The following is a 17533-nucleotide window of genomic DNA, read 5'->3' as shown; positions in this document are numbered from 1 at the left end:
GGGTATTTGAGAGGGGAACAGAGGGGATAAATGGCTCCTCAAATATTAAAAGCTACATAAAAGTAAAAAATATGAACTAGAAAAAAATTTGTTAGACTATTGTATTCTTTACCCATCCAAAAAGCCAGGATGTGATTCTTATGTGTAAAATAAATAATTCCTAAAGTGCCAGGAACAATAACCTCTACATGAATTTTACGCCAGGGAAATTGGTGTCAAAAAAACTGCAAATCTCTCTATATGCAGTTGAACTTTTAGATGAAGCCGTTTTTAATGAGACCCACACATGGCAGATTATGAAATCTAGAAGTGGGTAATGAATAATGGATGGCCGAATGGTTAAATGAGTGATTTCTGCTATAGCCAATTGTGAAACCATTGAACTGCCACCCAAAATAATAGGTAAGTGAGAAAACATAATAAATGCTTGTTGGATTATTAAATTGAACAAGTTCCTGCCACATACAAGGCATCATAAATTCCAGGGATATAAAAAAAAAACTGTACACCCACACATTCCCTACCTATAAGGCCTACACAATATTATGTCAGATGATACAACATATACACAGAGAAATATAATAGTAGATGAAGGGTAATAGGATCCAAGAAGAGATCTGGACAGAGTGTTCTGGGAAAAACTAGATAAGGGATCGAGAATGTCCCTTGTGAGCCAGGCTTGGATGGAAGAGAAAGAAAGACTTCATCATCTAAGAAGAGGAGAGATTATATTCTCAAAATAAAGTTCAACAAGAAACGAATGACTAAGGACAGAAAATGTCAAGAACATAGCACTGTTTCCAGCATCAGTCCATTTCTACAGTCTACATTCCTACATCTGCACTTCGCTCTTTGTCAGGAAGTGCTACTATTGTCCCATAGTAAAGCTGATGAAGCTGGAACAGGCAAAGTGCTTCACCTTGGCCCAGCCAGCTAGGAAGGAGCTGAAGCACCCCTCAGATATTGGGTCTCTCCAACTCCAGATCCAGCACTCTACAACTGGATCAGCTTTGCTGCCTCACCAACTGGTCAGCTGTGCTGTTAGCTGTCCTTCAAATGTGACATTCCCTCCCCTCCTTGCCCCCATTTACAAGCCAAGTACCATGTTGGATAAATACTCCCTCTTCAGTTCCACCTCTGTGAACCTCTCCATTCTTTCAAAGCTCAGCTGAAAGCTTTTGTGCTCTTTACCACTCAAACGATCCCACCTTTACTTATCTGTGTATTTGTTAGCACTCTAGGGCATGCTTGAGGATAGGAGGTATTTTATTTTTACTTTGTGTTCCCTCAGCATCACACATAGTAGTTGCTTAAGATATATTTCGTGAACCATTTTTAGATTTTGTTTTGATATGTTAAGTAATAATGTGTCTTGTGCTAAGGTCTTGCTCTTATTATAGCATGGAAGTGACCTTGGGCTCTTGCTCTATTGGGACACAGGTCCTAATTATTTGGAAATCATTCAAATTTGGGCCTTTTGATGAATGGCTTGTCTGTTCTTCAAGGATTTGCCTAGATTCATTATAGGAAAGTTAGACACTAGGTCATGAATTATTTTGCCACAGAAATTCAAGTAACCTTCTAGCTATTAAAGAAAGCACATGGAGATACTGATTTGCACCAGTGACAGAAATGTTCATGTCTATGGAATTCTGAATTATTACAAATATACAGACACTGATCACAAAACTAATCATAACACCATCATCTTGAATTCGTAAATGCTGCCATTTAAATTTCACTGATGATGAGAATGATCTGATGTTATTATACCCATTTTTCAGAGAAAAGCAAAGAACTTGGGACACAAAACAAAATGACCAAGCAAGTCAGTGGTACCTTCAAAGCTAGAAGTTGAGTCTTCCTGACTGCTGCTTCCAAACCAGTGGTATTTATATTACTCCACTGTTTAGGCCAGATATATATAACCAATTGATCATTACTGTAGTACTATTACTCCACCATATAGGCTAATATAGGTCAGATGCATACAGCCAATTTACAATTACTGTAGTACTATTACTCCACCATATAGACTAATATAGACCATATATATGTGTGTGTGTGTGTGTGTGTGTGTGTGAGAAACCTATTTACTATTACTATAGTACTATTACTCCACAGTATAGGCTAATATAGTCCAGATGAGTGGGGTGTGTGTGTGTGTGTGTGTGTGTGTGTGTGTGTGTGTATCCAATTTACCATTGCTGTAGTACTATTTATAGGCTAATATAGGTTTATATATATAAAACCAATTTACCATTACTATAATACTATTACTCTATCATATAGACTAATATAGGCCAGATGTGTGTGTGTGTGTGTGTGTGTGTGTGTGTGTGTGTGTGTATCCAATTTCCCATTACTGTAGTACTATTACTCCACAGTATAGGCTAATATAGGTCAGATTATATATATGTATGTATGTAAAACCAATTTACTATTACTCCACTGTATAGGCTAATATAGTCTAGATGTATGTGGTGTGTGTGTGTGTGTGTGTGTGTATTCAATTTACCATTACTGTAGTACTATTACTCCACAGTTTAGGCTAATACAGGTTTTATTTATATATATATGTGTATATAGGTGTATGTATATATATAAATAAACATATATATATATGTATATAAAACCAACTTGCCATTACTATAGTACTATTATTCTACCATAGGCTAATATAGGCCAGATGTATATAGCTAATTTACCATTACTATAGCACTATTACTCCACTGATTAGCCTAATATAGGCTAGGTATATGTAACCAATTTATGATTACTGTAGTACTATTACTCCATAGTATAGACTGTGCCTCCCTAATTCTCTCTCATCACTGACCCAGCAATCTGCCTTGATGCAATACTCTGCACCTCAGCAAGGATGTCTTCAGTGGCTTACTATTGTATTTCAAATAAGATTGAACCCTCTGATTCTGGCATTTAAGGACATACACATCTAGCTTCCTCTCATCTTTCTGGCTCATCTCCTTTGAGTAATAATCATATTGGATTATTCTTTTTTTCCTGATCTTATCCTTTCTTCCCTCATCCCTCAGCCTTTGCTTATTCGATTAAAAAGAATCGTTAAGACTCTCCTGTGCTTAAGGCATCTGTACTGCTTCATTTGCCAAGAATGGACTTTCACTGGTTCCTCACGTGTCCATCTATTAAACTCTTTTTCTTCAAGTCATGTGCAAAGTTTGCATGCTTACTGCACGTTCCTGTTTGAAGCCATTAGGTGAAAGCCAGTTCACTTTTTTCAAACTTCTCATCATAGTTTCATCTTTGCCTCTTTTTTCTGGTATTTTTCTCTCTCTGTTTTGCCAAAATCCTTCTGATTTGTGTCTTTTCTTTCTCTGGATTGCAGAGTCCTTGGGAGCAGGGAGTGTTCTATTGTCTATCTCAAGATCCTGGCCACAGTAGGTGGCTTATGAATATTTTTTGAATAGATTCCACCACATATTTTACCACCCTGGCTCCTCCCCAAGAACCATGCTTCCAATTCTTCTTGAGCATAGATGAGAGCACTGTTTCTTTGCTTGCATTATATAATATCATGGCCCTCCAATCTCTGCTGGAGATTAAGAGTTGAATTTTTTCGCATGCAGTAAGAGAGCTTTGGGATTTAATTTTATACAACCATATTAAAAATTAAAAATCTAAGTGAACAATGCACAGACACTAAAAAATTTGATCAATGTTAAAAGAACATGAAAGTTATTAAATTAGGAAGTTTTACTCCACTGGCATTTATCAGTGTGAAAGGGTACTCCCTCAAAGATGGCCTATCATAAAGGTCATTGCCAAGCAAGCTTTCATGGCATACTACTTTCTACTTGGCTGCTTTCATGACTTCTCTATTATGCATAGAAGAGAGGAAGTATGCATGATTGGTCATATTAGATTTTCATTTAAAAAGGGTTTTTTGTTATGAAAATACACACACATACACACATGTATATGTGATTTCTTGTGATGCTGTCCTACCTTCTATCTGCCATTTCCCACTCCTTCCATGAAACTTGAACTCATCTTTTTAACAAAGAAAATCTGATTGGTAAAATCATCCAATACAATGATCTTGTCTAAAAAAATACATTGCGTTCTGCTCTCTTACAGCTGAGAGGAGAGAATACTGGAGGCTGAATGCAGAGTTGGCAAGATCTGAGTTAAAGTCTAGCTCTGGATACTAATCACCTGTGTGACTCTGAGGAAGACATTTAACCTCTCCTTGGTTCAGTTACTTCATCTACAAAATGGAGTTAATAATACTACCTATTATGATCTTATAAGAAAACATTATTACATATAACAACAGAATATAATATGTAATCTAATAGAAACTTCCAGGTAGTTACAAAGCTAAAACATAATATTTTTAAAAAATGTTTTGTAAACATTAAAGTATGATATAACTGGAAGTATAATTATCGTCATCATTCTCAATAGTGTTATACTTTTATCTGAAATTAATGTTGATTTTTATATTACTCAGTTTTTTTATCTCGATCATCTCATTTATCATGCTATGATTCTTTGGTTTCTATTCTATGATTCTATTTATTTCACTTTGCATCACTTCATACATATCATCAGTAACCCTAAATTAAACTATCATGTCTTATCACTTGTAATTTTCAGATGGGTATCATCTAATACCTTCTGGACCCTTCTACCTAGATGTCCAAAACAAAAGTCATCTTTCTCCCAAATCCTCTCCATTTTAAAAATTTCCTTCTTTCCATTAACATATTATCATTTTTCCAATCACACCTGTTTATTAACTAAAAGCAACTCTCTTCTCCCCAACTCTGTCTTCTTATTTATCATCATTCAAATGAGTTGCCATCATTTGTCAATACCACTCTCTCCCCCTTGCATCCCCTTCTGACTATTGGTACCACATCTACTCTATTCAAGGCATTCATCACTTCTTACCTCTTCTACTGCAATAACCTCCTCATTCATCTTTCTGCATCCAATTTATTCCCTTCCTAATCTATCCTCCACAGAAACTTTCTGAGTGATATTTCTAGAGTATTGCACTCACCATGTCTGTCACTGTTCTGTTAGATAAGTTTCAGTAGCCCCTAAATACCTTAGGATAAAATAAAAATTCCTGTGTTCTTCCTTTAGCATTTCATGATCTGGTTCAGCCCAATTCTCAGGACTGATAAGAGGTTACTTGACTTCACACACTCAGTGTTCCAGCTGACCTGATCATTTGCTCTTTCTTATACATAAGATCCATCTCCTGCCTCCACACTTCTAGAAAAGCTTTCTGTCAAGAATGGAATGCTTTCCCTGGAGCTCTTGGTTGCATTAGCCTCCTTCAGACTCTGAGTTTCTGCTATTTCAGTATTCCTTGCCATCCAGCTCCAAACCATTACTGCAGATCTTGTTTTACATGGAGCTAATATTTACTTATTTATGAACATGTTTTATGCTTTCAGTGGAATGTCAATTGCATGAGAGCAGGAACTCTTTTTTCAAGGACAGGCCTAGCATCCTGCCCAGTGCTTGGGAAACAGTAGGCAGTCTTAAATGTCTCTGGTTAATGTGTCTGAATTCTCCATATCATCATTTATTGTTGCATAACAATATTCCATTCCATTTCCTCTGCCATTCTCTAATTGAAATGGCCACTTCTTCCCATGCCTTTGTCACCATAAAAGAAACAGTTTTTAAAAATGGTATTTTGAATATGATTCAGTTTGCTAAGGTAATGCTAATAAATTTAAAGTTCTTTTTTTTTGGTAGGAAAAACACAAATAGAAAGGGTACAGAAAAAAAAGCCAGAAGATTTTGGTTTGAGTCCTGGTTCTGACACTTAACTAGCTATGAAGTAACTTCTGTATTGATCTCAATTTTCTCATCTGTAAAATGAATGGATTAGCCAGAGGCATAAATCAGCTCAAAATGTAATGGGAATATTTAATAAAATAAATAAAAATTCAATAGAACACAGAAAATGGTTTTGCCACACTCAAATGATCAATGATTATTCTGAGTGGGATTAAGGTCCAAATGGGTTGTAGTCTTTCAATCATACTTGACTCTTCATGACCGTATTTGAGGTTTTTTTTGGCAAAGATACTAGAGCAGTTTGCTATTTCCTTCTCCAGTTCATTTTACAGATGAAGAAGCTGAGGCAAACAGGGTAAATTGATTTACCCAGTCTCAAATGACTTACTCAGGCTCATAAAGCTAGTAATTATCTGAGACTAGATTTCAGTTCAGGAAAATGAAATCTTCCCAGCCCAGGAGCAGCACTCGATTTTAAAGACTGCTTCTGGTCTGCTGTTCAATATATGCTTACCAAGTAATCTCTTGCCTCTCTATTTTAAGGTTTTCTCACCTATATAAAGCAGGGGGTGGGAGATAGGGTGGAAATCTCTATCTACTTCATTCTCCAAGAGTAGAGCAACCACTTCAAAATGAGACTAGAAGGGTAGATAAAGCCTCACGTTGAGGTAGCTCTTGAGTGTCACTTGGAGCCAATTCACAGGATCAATAGTTAAAGGTTAGAACTGACAAAGTCTCTATAGGTCAGCATTTCCTAACTCAAATTCCAGCTGCCAGGGCTTTTTTCTAGATGATATCTGTAATAGAAACCAGAAGGCAGGGAAAAAAAAGTGTATGCAAAAAAAAGGAAGAGGGAAAGAATCATATTTGTTTTATCACCTTTAAGGAGCAGAATCTTTGGTGTAAACATTTTGTGCTTTATAATCCTTTCTCTACCAGTAGCAAAATCTCATAAAAGACCATCTAGGAGCTGGGGTCATGGAGATAAAGCATAATTGAAATCAGACTATCTGAGTTAAAATCTTGACATTGTATACTAGTCCCACAAACTTAGGGGAATAATTTCATTTCTTTTCACCTCAGTTTTCTTTTCTGTCTAATTAGGAAAAAATGTTTATCATTCTGTAAATATAAGTAGTTAATATTCTTATTACCCATGAGGAAAATGAACTTTGTAGTGGGAGAAATGACTTTTCCAAAATCACAAAGCTACTTAATTGTACGTGGGAGCCTAGAGTCCAAGTGTAATTGTTTCTAGTCCATTGGTTTTCCCACTTTAGTATAACAATTCATATTTTAAAAATGTACATATAGAGAGAGAAATGCAAAGTCAATGTTAAACTAAAAACAATAGAAGTAAGAAAAAGAAATAAGTGTTTTGGTTTTTTGAGCCACTTTATATTGGCCATCTTTCATAGGAGAAGAGGAATTTATCCGGAGGAGATTTCTACTTACCTTCTCAAGGAGGTCTTCACTGGCCTGTTCTGCAAAGATATGAATTTTGTCTTCCACGCATTTCTTTAAAATGTCTATCTTCTTTTTGTTCTTGGCACGTTGCTTTTTGACTTTTAATTGTTGCTGCAAAATATCATTCAGAAATAATATTGAATAATAAAGAACCATAGGCAAAAAGTTACTACTACTGCTATTATTACTTCTGGGTAAAACCAAACTATTTCTCATTCACCCCCAACCTATTCTCGATTTGCCAAATGAAATTATGATTACTGTCTCCATATCAAATTTTCAATATATAACCTCAAAGAAGACATGATTGTTGGGAATCATTTTCACTAAGCTCTTTTTAACTCACTACCATCTTCCCCGAAGTATGGCAGTTGCTCTTCCATACTTTCTCTTCTCCAGAAGCTCATTCTATCACTTACTGCTTCATTTCCATAAAATGAATTTGCCTCCTCCTTTACTGGGGAAATTGAGGTTATCTGACATGAACTATTTCAAGTTCTCTCTTTTGTTCTCTTCAACTTTCTTGTGCCCTATTCATCATCTCGTCCTTTCTTTGAGTTTCAGAGAAAGAAATAGCCTTCCTCTTTGCTCTAGGTAGTCATATCTATGCCTTTGATGCTATATGTTTCCACAGGTAATTGTCCCATCAATGATCATCTCTCTCACAATCAGGATCATGAAATCTCAGAGGATAGAAGTATGAGCATTATTTGGGTGTTAATCTCATCAGATTTAGTTCAAAGAAGGAATATCATACATATTTAGTTTGATATAGAAATTTGTCTCTAGAGACATAGGAGAGGGGCTGAAAAACAGGCCGGCAGATTGAGGGAGGTAACAATCAGCAGCAAAATACTGGTGAGGAAGAAAAGAGAGAAAGGAGAGAGAAAAAGTATAACTTGGGGAAAATGGATTAACAGGAAATTCAGAGTGAGTAATTTTAACTGTGAAAGTGAAGGGATGGCCTCTCCCATAAAATGGAAGTGTATAGAAGACTAGAGTAACAGCTGAACTCCTACAATATTTTGCTTACAAGAAGCACATTTGAAGTACAGTGACACAAAAAGAGTAAAGGAAAAAGCCTGGAGCAAAATCTATCATGCTTCAACTGCAGTGAAAAAATAAAAAAAGCAGGGGGTAGCAAAAAAAAAAAAAAAAAAAAAAAAAAAGCGCAGGGGGTTGGCCCTGAGGACTTCTCCTTTTTGCTCTTCTCTAAATAATGCACAATTCTAATTATAACACATCTCTACTTAAAAAGATTGGGGGGATTTGAGTGGCTACTCATTGCCTAAATATTAATTCCTCATTCTAGCATTCTGGCACCAATCTTATGTCACATGATTTTTTCATCACATACTATTACAGCCAAAGTAGAGCTAGTTATCTCTATATAGAGTCCAGCCATCATGTCCTAGCTTTTGCTCATAATGTCTCCCAAACCAGGAATTGACTTTTCCCTGTTCCCCCTTTTGCCTATTGAAAAAGTGTGCCTTCTAGTTCTCCTTCACTCATGGAATCTTTTATGATCCACCAGCAAAGAGAATCTCTTCTAAAACTTTACAGTACTTTAACTGGACCTTATAGTTGTATTTCTCATTTCCTCTCTTCATGTAATAGTAATTTGTATCTAGTCCTTATCAATCCTATTTATATAAGTTTCAGAACACCTCTGTTATTCCATCTTTTTGTCTCCAGTAGCAGAGTATTTTCTACAAAGTGCATACCTTGGATCATAGTTTTAAAAATAAAAGCAATCTTAGAAATGATTTAATTCAACCACGTAATTTTAAAGCTTAATAGTATTAAAATGAGTTACTCCAGTTCATTTAGCTACTAAGTAATGACCAGAATTCAAATCTACACCCAATTTGAAATCTTGCACTCTCTTAATTCTACTTCACTTTTTCCTTTTATAAACATTAACTGAATTAAATAAAACTCTTTGGAGCCAAAATCCATTTAATGTGTTTTTTTTTTTTCATCTAATTGCAAAACATTGTGAAAAGAATAAGAAAGGATTTTGCATTTCAAAAAGACCCTGATGGACTTTTTAAAATATGAAAAGCAATAGGACAAATGTACAATCTTATAATTGGAATCTGCAATTTGACTCCACAAAAAAGATAGAAGAGACATGGTTAATCGACCATTCAGAAAAAAAAAAAAAAACACCAATCATGGAATCTTATATTTGGGACTAGAAGGACTTGCTCCTGGATAACCAAATCATAACTCACTTTTATATTTTTGTCTTGCAAATACAAAGGAAAATGAATATATCTCCAGGTATGATGTTCTATCACAGGAAACAGCAAATAGTTTTTCATTGCAAACAAGATCACTATAAGACTAAAATTTTGAAGTTCAAAAATTTCTGACATGATGAGATGATTGCAAAAGCTAAGAAAATAGAAGCTAAATACAAACATTTCTATTATTTTCTTTTTTTTTTTCATTTCTATTATTTTCAAGTGACTTTTCAAAATTCCTCAGAGTTGAAGGGGACTTCAGTCCATCTAGTTCAGGGTCTACTACCCTAGGGATAAGAAATTTTGTATTTTTTGTAGTCAGTTGATTAAATATATAGAGACAGTACAGACTTATGTGCAATTTTGCTTTCCATTTTCCTGTCACCCCCATATAGAAGCTACAATAGAAGTTTCTTTAGGGCAAGAACTCTTCCATTTTTATCAGTTTTGCCAGCTCTCAAAACAATGCACAGATTCATAAAATGAGGTTAAAATATCTTTTGATTGATTAAATTGATTTTTTTAAAGTCCCTCTACAACTACTTTACCACAGGTATGCAGTTAACTTTTAGGGGCAAGATGATTGAGTTTCTGTCTCTAAAATCCCAGCTCAGTAGTAAATGTTCCTCACATAATAGGTGCTTTCCAATTGACTTTTGAATAAAAGAATGAAACTCTACCAAGCCCTTCTTAATCGAGATTCATGGAAATTAATAATAACAAGGATAGTACTTATGTAGAGAATAAAGGTTTACAAAGCAGTGATATACATGTATGTATAAACATACATATATAAAATAAATGCTACAGATGGAAGGTATATACACAATGAACATAGTAAACATACATGCATGTGCATGTACATGTATGCATAAATGTGTTTACATGCATATGTGTGTTTGCATATAATAACTGACGGTTAACGATTTGCCTAGGGACACATAGCAGTCCTAACAGAGCCTGCAGATGAACCCAGGTTTCCTGACTTCCAATCCCTTGCTTCATTCACCATTCCCTGCTCTATCATATAAACTATTTTCAACTTTTCATGTCCAATATTTGTCCAATCATTGAAAAAAAATCAAATTTGTAGGATTTTTTTTAAAATGTGAGAGTATCTAAATGTTGTTCTGTTATGTTTGTTAGCATTCTTTCTGAAGCTTTGTACCGTTTTCATTCGCTAAAAGTAAGTCTACTCTGGCATTCTTGTGTTCTTGCTAATTAATCTCACATGACAATTGTAAGAACATTTCCTGTATGCTAGGAAATGATGATCCTACATTGCAAAAGGATGTACTTGACTGTTTAATCAGAAAGACCAGCTTGGGCAAATATGTTATTTCTTTAAAAAAAAAAATCTTCTCTATAAAATAAAGGAGTTGGACTAAGTAATCCCTGAGGTCCATCCCAACTGCCAACAATCTATGCTTTAAGATCTAACCCACTTCCAACATTCTACAACCTATAGTTTAATGTTGTTTTCTGCTCGAACTTTTTTTGCTTTTTGATGCCTCTGCAATTCTGCAATTCGACCTCTAGGAGCATCCTACCTGAATATCTGGGGCTGTGAAGGCTTGGTCCACTTTCAGAAACTCAGCTTCTCTCCAATCTGTCTGAAAATTCTGCAGCAAAACCCGGGCCCGGATCCGTGGCAAGGCTAAACTGTTGTCCATCTGAGCAAAGCAGCTGTGAAACTCCTGCCTCATTTTAAGTAATTCTTCTTCAGATAAGGAAAAAGGAAAACATAGAAGTTTCCTATTGAAATAAAGAAAAAAAATAAAATTCCATTTATTCTTCATGAATTCACAGAATGTGAGCTGCCACCTCGTCTGTGCAGCCTACATAGATTTCCCCAAGAGGCAATGATAGGAGAGCTATTCTACTCTGCCTCTTCTAGTACAGTACTCAATTATTCCTTCTATCTCTCTTCTCTTCATTCAGTCTCCTTCTATTTACTAGCTGCTTCCTAACTGCCTATAAACATATCATATGCTCAAAAAGCTTTTACTTGATTCACCAATCCCTGTTAACTTTTATCTAATACTTCTCTCCTGCCTTTTGTTATTAAATTTCAGAATATCATCTGCATCTGTGCACCCACATGCTCTCCTCTTATTCTCTTCTGTACTCCTCATGGTTTGGCTTCAGATGGCAAGATTCAACCCAAACTGGTCTTTTCAAAGTTAGAAACACACACACACACACACACACACACACACACACACACCACACACACACACGTGTATATTAACCTTTGGGTCCTTTTTCTCTTTATTTCATCTATTTGAGTACAAGCCTAGAAGCAATACTTCTTGGTGAAAGGGTACACACAGCTTAGTAACTTATGGACAGAGTTCCAAGTTGCTTTCCAGAATGGGTGAACCAACTCATAGATCTACCAACCCACTTGTTTTAAAGATAAAGCAACTGGGACCAAGAGATGAGAAATAGGTGTTCAAGGACTATGACTAGTACATAGAAAGGCAGCATTTGAACTTTTCTCCTGCCAGATACATGGTTCTTTCCACCAGTAAACTCTATGTCTGGGATGCTCGACTAGTTGCCAATGGAACTTTGTATGAGGAATGATTCACTTCACAAATGCAATTCCTTTTCTGGATTACATGTATCTCATTTGCAAAGAGGAAAATTATTGGTTTTATGAGGAAAAAAAAACAAACTTCCTAATATTTAGAGTTGCCTAAATAAGGAGTAGATTGTTTCAGGAAGTGGTGTCTCCCATTTCCTTGAAGGACATCAAAAGAAACTGGATAACAATTGGTTTACAAAATATTAGAATCTGACTTTCTTTAAGGCTTGTACTGGTTAGGGAGGGAAATGTGTTTCCATCCAACTTTAAAACTCAGTGATCCCTTTATCCATTTCACTGTCATGATGTCACTTCTACATATCAAGGCTTCATGGAACTGATAACTCTTGTAAATTATTAAGTTCTACTCCCTCCCCCAACAGTCAAAGACAGTATTTCAGTCTATAATGAATCATTGTTATTTTCTCACTAATTTGCTAACCCAAAAGGAAGGTCAAACATACATCAAGTGATATCTTGGACACAAATGTGGTGTCTAAAGTTTTAGATTGTACAAGGTCTTTACCAAGGCCTTAGATGATTTTTAAATTTTAATGACTCAGATGTCAGATATGACAAATAATCTGCAAATGATATTAAAACAAAAATGAATTCATAATAGGACAACTACATGACAGTTCAATTTAGCTCACTCCTATTTGAGACCCAATGACAAACAAAAAATGACTACTCAGTGCAAGGAAGGGAAATTATATCCCATGACTTTGAGTATTGAAATCCTTCTCAGCCAAAAGTAGATAATGCATCTCTTGTTATCAAAAGGTATTGTTTCTAGCATGCCAATAATCTGCATTTTTAAAGTCTTAAAAATTTAGCATTTCACAACCACAGAAGTATTCTATAATGCATTGGAATTGTATCATCCCACTTGTTTTATTTACAATAAGACCTTTTGTTTTCAGACATTACTCATTATTAGGAATGAAAGGCCTGCTAAATAAACATGGGAAAATTAAGCCCATTTCTTTTCTTTTTATTAATGAGACTATTATTATATTCTGTCTTTTTAATTTTGGTCTTTGAATCGATATCATTAGTATCTACCACCAAGCCTGGCAAAATTTTTATTGTTTTTGTTCAGTTGTTTCAATTGTTGCTGACTCTGTGACACTATTTGGTGTCTTCTGGGCCAAAATACTGCAGTGGTTTGTCATTATCTTCTCCAACTCATTTTACAGATTTAAAAAAAAAAAAACTGAAGTAAACTGGATTAAGTGCCCAGGGTCACACAGTTAGTGACTATCTGAGACTGGATTTGAACTCAGCAAGATAAGTCTTCCAAACTGTAGAAATGACATCATCTAATGGACAGATAATTAACAAGTTACAGGCAAATATTGTGGTGTGTGAGCACAATGGAATATTGCTATAAGAATCAATGGACATGATGCAAACTTAAAGAAGTTTGATGCACAGTGAAATGAGCAAAGTCTAGGGAATAGCATCTGCAATGACTTGAACAGCATGACTCAAAAGAACAGAATATGCAAGTGAATAACACTGTGTAACTGTGAAATTCAAGTTTGACTCTGAGACTTGAGGAGAAAATCCCCTCTCTTCTTTGTGGAGGTGAGAACATTGAATATCTTCTCAGATTTGGTTAGGGTATGGGCTGATTTTTTGCTTTCATTTCTATTCCTTGGAAAAAAGTGTAGGGAGGGAGTATACACAAATATCACAAAAGTGCAGAAAGTCCTTTTGAGACCATTATGCAATAAAAATTATATTCAATAAAAGGCCAGAGAAAGATACACTAAAAACCAATTGGAAATTAAATAAACTAATTCTAAAGAATGAGCGTGTCAAACAACAAATCTTAGAAACAATAATTTCATGCAATAGAATAACAATAATAAGATAACAAACCCAAACCTATGGGATGCAGCCAAAGCAGTTCTTAGGAGAAATGTTGTATCTCTAAATATTTATGTGAATAAAATAGAGAAAGAAGAGATCAATGAATTAGGCATGCAACTAAAAAAGCTAAGGAAAGAACATATTAAAAATCCATAAATATCAAATTAGAAATTCTGAAAGGAAAGATTAATAAAATTGAAACTAAGCAAACTATTAAATTAATTAATAAACCAGAATTGGTTTTATGAAAAAAAATAAAATAGATAACCTTTTTGTGATTTGATTAGAAAAAGGAAAGAAAAAAAAAAACAAATTACCAACATCAAAAATGAAAAGGATGAACATACCACCAATGAAAAAGAAATTAAAGCAATAATTAGGAGCTATTTTGCCCAACTATGTGACAACAAATCTGATAATCTAATTAAAATGGATGGATATTTAAAAAATATAAATTGCCCAGATTAACAAAGGAGGAAATAAATTACTGAAGTAGTCCCATTTTATAAAAAAAAAATTGAGAAAGTTTATGAACTTCCTAAGAAAAAAATCTTCAGGGTCAGATGGATTTACAAGTAAACTCTATCAAACATTTAAAGAAAAAATAATTCTAGTACTCTGCAAACTATTTGGAAAAATAGGGAAAGGAGTCTTACTAAATTCCTTTCATGACAGAGATATGGTACTGATACCTAAGCCAGGTAGGGTCAAAATGGAGAAAGACAATTATACACTGATGTCCATAATGAATATTGGTGCAAAAATCTTAAATTAAATATTAGCAAAGAGGTTGCAGCAGGTTATCACTGCAACAATATAACATATATTATATAATATTTATATTAGAAATGTAGGGCTGTTTCAATATTAGGGAAATTATTTATATACTTGACTACATCAATAATGAAACAAATCATAATTATCTCAATAGATACAGAAAAATCATTTGACAAAATCTAATACCTATTCCTATTAAAAATACTAGAGAGCATAGAAATAAATTAAGTTTTCCTTTAAATGACAAGTAACATCTATCTGAACCATCAGCAAACATTATATGTAATGGGAATAAACTAGAAGCATTTCCAATAAGATCAGGGATGAAATAAAGTTGCCCACTATCACCATTATTATTCCATATTATATTAGAAATGTAAGCTTTAGCAATAAAAGAAGAAAAAGGAATTAAAGGAATTAGAATAAATAATGAGGAAACCAAATTATTACTTTTTGGTGATATAAAGGTATATTTAGAGAATCCTGGGAATCAACTAAAAAAAACTACTAGAAAAAAAGTCATAACTTTAGCAAAGTTGCAGTATACAAAATAAACCTACAGAAATCATCAGCATTTCTATATGTTACCAATAAAATCCAGCAGCAAGAGATAAAAAGAGAAATTTCATTTAAAATCACTGCAGATTATATAAAATATTTGGAATTTTACCTGACAAGACAAAGTCAAGAACTATGTAAATACAATTGTAAAACACTTTTCACACAAATAAAGTTAGATCTAAACATTTGGAAGAATACCAAGTGCTCATGGGTAGGTTGAACTAATACAATAAAAATGACAATTCTTCCTAAAGTTATCTACTTAAATCAAAATGTCAAGAAATTACTTTAAGGGGCCAGAAAAAATAATAAAGCTCATCTAAAATAACAAAAGATCAAAAATTTCAAGGGACTTAATGAAAAAAAAAAACGCAAATGAAAGTGGCCTAGTTGTACCAGATGTAAAACTAAATTATAAAAAATTTATAAATTATAAAATCATCTAAAAAATTGGTATTAGCTAAGAAATAGAGTGGTGGATCAGTGGAATAGGTTGGGTTCACTGGACACAATATAATATAGTCTTTGATAAACTCAAAGACTTCTGGCATTTGACAAAAATTGCTGGAAAAATTGGAAAATAGCATGGCAAAAGCTAGGATCCTAGAAAGGAACTGATCCCACATCCATATTTCACAGATGAGGAAACTGAGGCTGAGAATATCAAAGTGACTGGCACAAGATCACCCAGGTAAGATATGGCAGAATGGTTTTGCTGTACATCTATGTGATAGTCCCGAAAACATTCAATATAAGATTATAATAGCAGGGCATGGGTCCATTCTGAAATTTTCTATTGGAATTATATCAAAAGAAACTAGAAGAATTAGGTGATGGTCAGAAGAGTAATCATGATATTAATAATAGCTGACATATAATCCTTCAAGTTTTGAAAATATACAAGAATATGCTATTTTCCTCATTTTAAAGTTTAAGAATCTGAAAACAAGAGAGATGAAGTGACTTTGCTTGGTTCCACAACAGCTTGGTACAGATGGGGTGATTGTAATACAGGCCTCTCAGTATATCTTTCAATCTACTGTACAGGGCTGCTGATTAGAGTACACAGTAGAACCTCTCCATATGTTAGACAATCTTGGCAATTTTATGGTCATTGCACGTATGCTAGTATGACAATGGGATTATCAACTTCTAATTCCACTTACTCTTACATAAAGTCTTTGGAAGCTGTGTAGTTCATGGTATAGTGGATAAACTTATGGAATTTGGAGTCAGAAAGGCTGCTTTTGGCTTTTCATTTGGCCATTTGTTTTCTTTCACCTTGAGCAAAACATGAGGTGCTGCTCTCCAAGTTTCTTCTATTTCTAAAAGCCTAAAATTCTTTGATCTCTCACAAAGCAGGACATTCTTTTCAAGTAATCATAATAGAAAGCATCATTATTCCATCTGAAGAACTCTATAGCCTCAAGAAAAAGTATGGAAAACCCCATTTTACAAACGAGTAGCCTCAGAGAAGTTCTCGCTTGCCAACCCAGAACCAGGAGGTGTCCAATATAGGATGGCAACCCAGGTTTCCCTGACGCCAAATTCAGTCCTCCATTTCCTATGCCATGCTCCCTCTCAAATATATGAAGCTCATAGTTATAAGGAATTTTTGAGTGGCTCATCTCATATAAGTTGTACCTAAGTAAAAACTCCCCAACAAGTGTTCAATCAGTCCCATTTGGGAATGGTTTGAAGATCTCTGCTTAATTGTGAAGTCACTCTCACCTACGGCAGAGTTATGTGCTCTCTACAAATTCTGCCTCTCTACATTTTCCCCTCACTGTTCCTATTCCTCCCCTTTGGGGCCAAGTTAAACATCCTTGACAGATGGCCATCTATCCTCAGCATGAGCACAAGGACTGCACTATCATGCAAGGCTGGCTGTCCTATTTTTGGAAAGCTTTGACAGAGCCAAGATAGGTCTCTCTGAGCCCATCTCTCATCACTCCCATTTCCACAATCTGGAGTAACACAGAAAAAAATTGAATTCCTCTTTTGCATGACGGTTCTTTGGATGCCCAAGGAAAGGTGGGAGGTTCCTTTTCTCCAGGTTAAATGCTCCGTTTTTCAACTCGTATTCATATGATAATAGCTCTTCCCTTCCTAATCTTTTTCCTCAGGTCATCTAACTTATCATACATGACAAATGTCATACAAAATATCCTCCCTAGACTGTCACACAATGGTGCAGGTGAAGACT

At 34.8% G+C, this 17533-nt stretch overlaps 1 protein-coding gene across 1 annotated transcript in view; it reads right to left on the bottom strand.

Moving 5' to 3' along the window:
• The window catches only part of EVC2 (EvC ciliary complex subunit 2), a 163671-nt gene that overhangs the window by 42056 nt on the left and 104082 nt on the right, over positions 1-17533 (bottom strand). The window contains exons 15-16 of the mRNA XM_051967556.1: positions 11072-11276; positions 7261-7383 (exon numbers count right to left, since the gene is read on the bottom strand). Of these exons, the coding sequence (XP_051823516.1) occupies positions 7261-7383; positions 11072-11276 (328 nt within the window). The remainder of the gene's footprint in view (positions 1-7260; positions 7384-11071; positions 11277-17533) is intronic.

This window comes from Antechinus flavipes, chromosome 6, assembly GCF_016432865.1.
Source record: "Antechinus flavipes isolate AdamAnt ecotype Samford, QLD, Australia chromosome 6, AdamAnt_v2, whole genome shotgun sequence".
NCBI classification, from domain to species: domain Eukaryota; kingdom Metazoa; phylum Chordata; class Mammalia; order Dasyuromorphia; family Dasyuridae; genus Antechinus; species Antechinus flavipes.
This window is presented reverse-complemented; position numbering and strand designations above follow the sequence as displayed.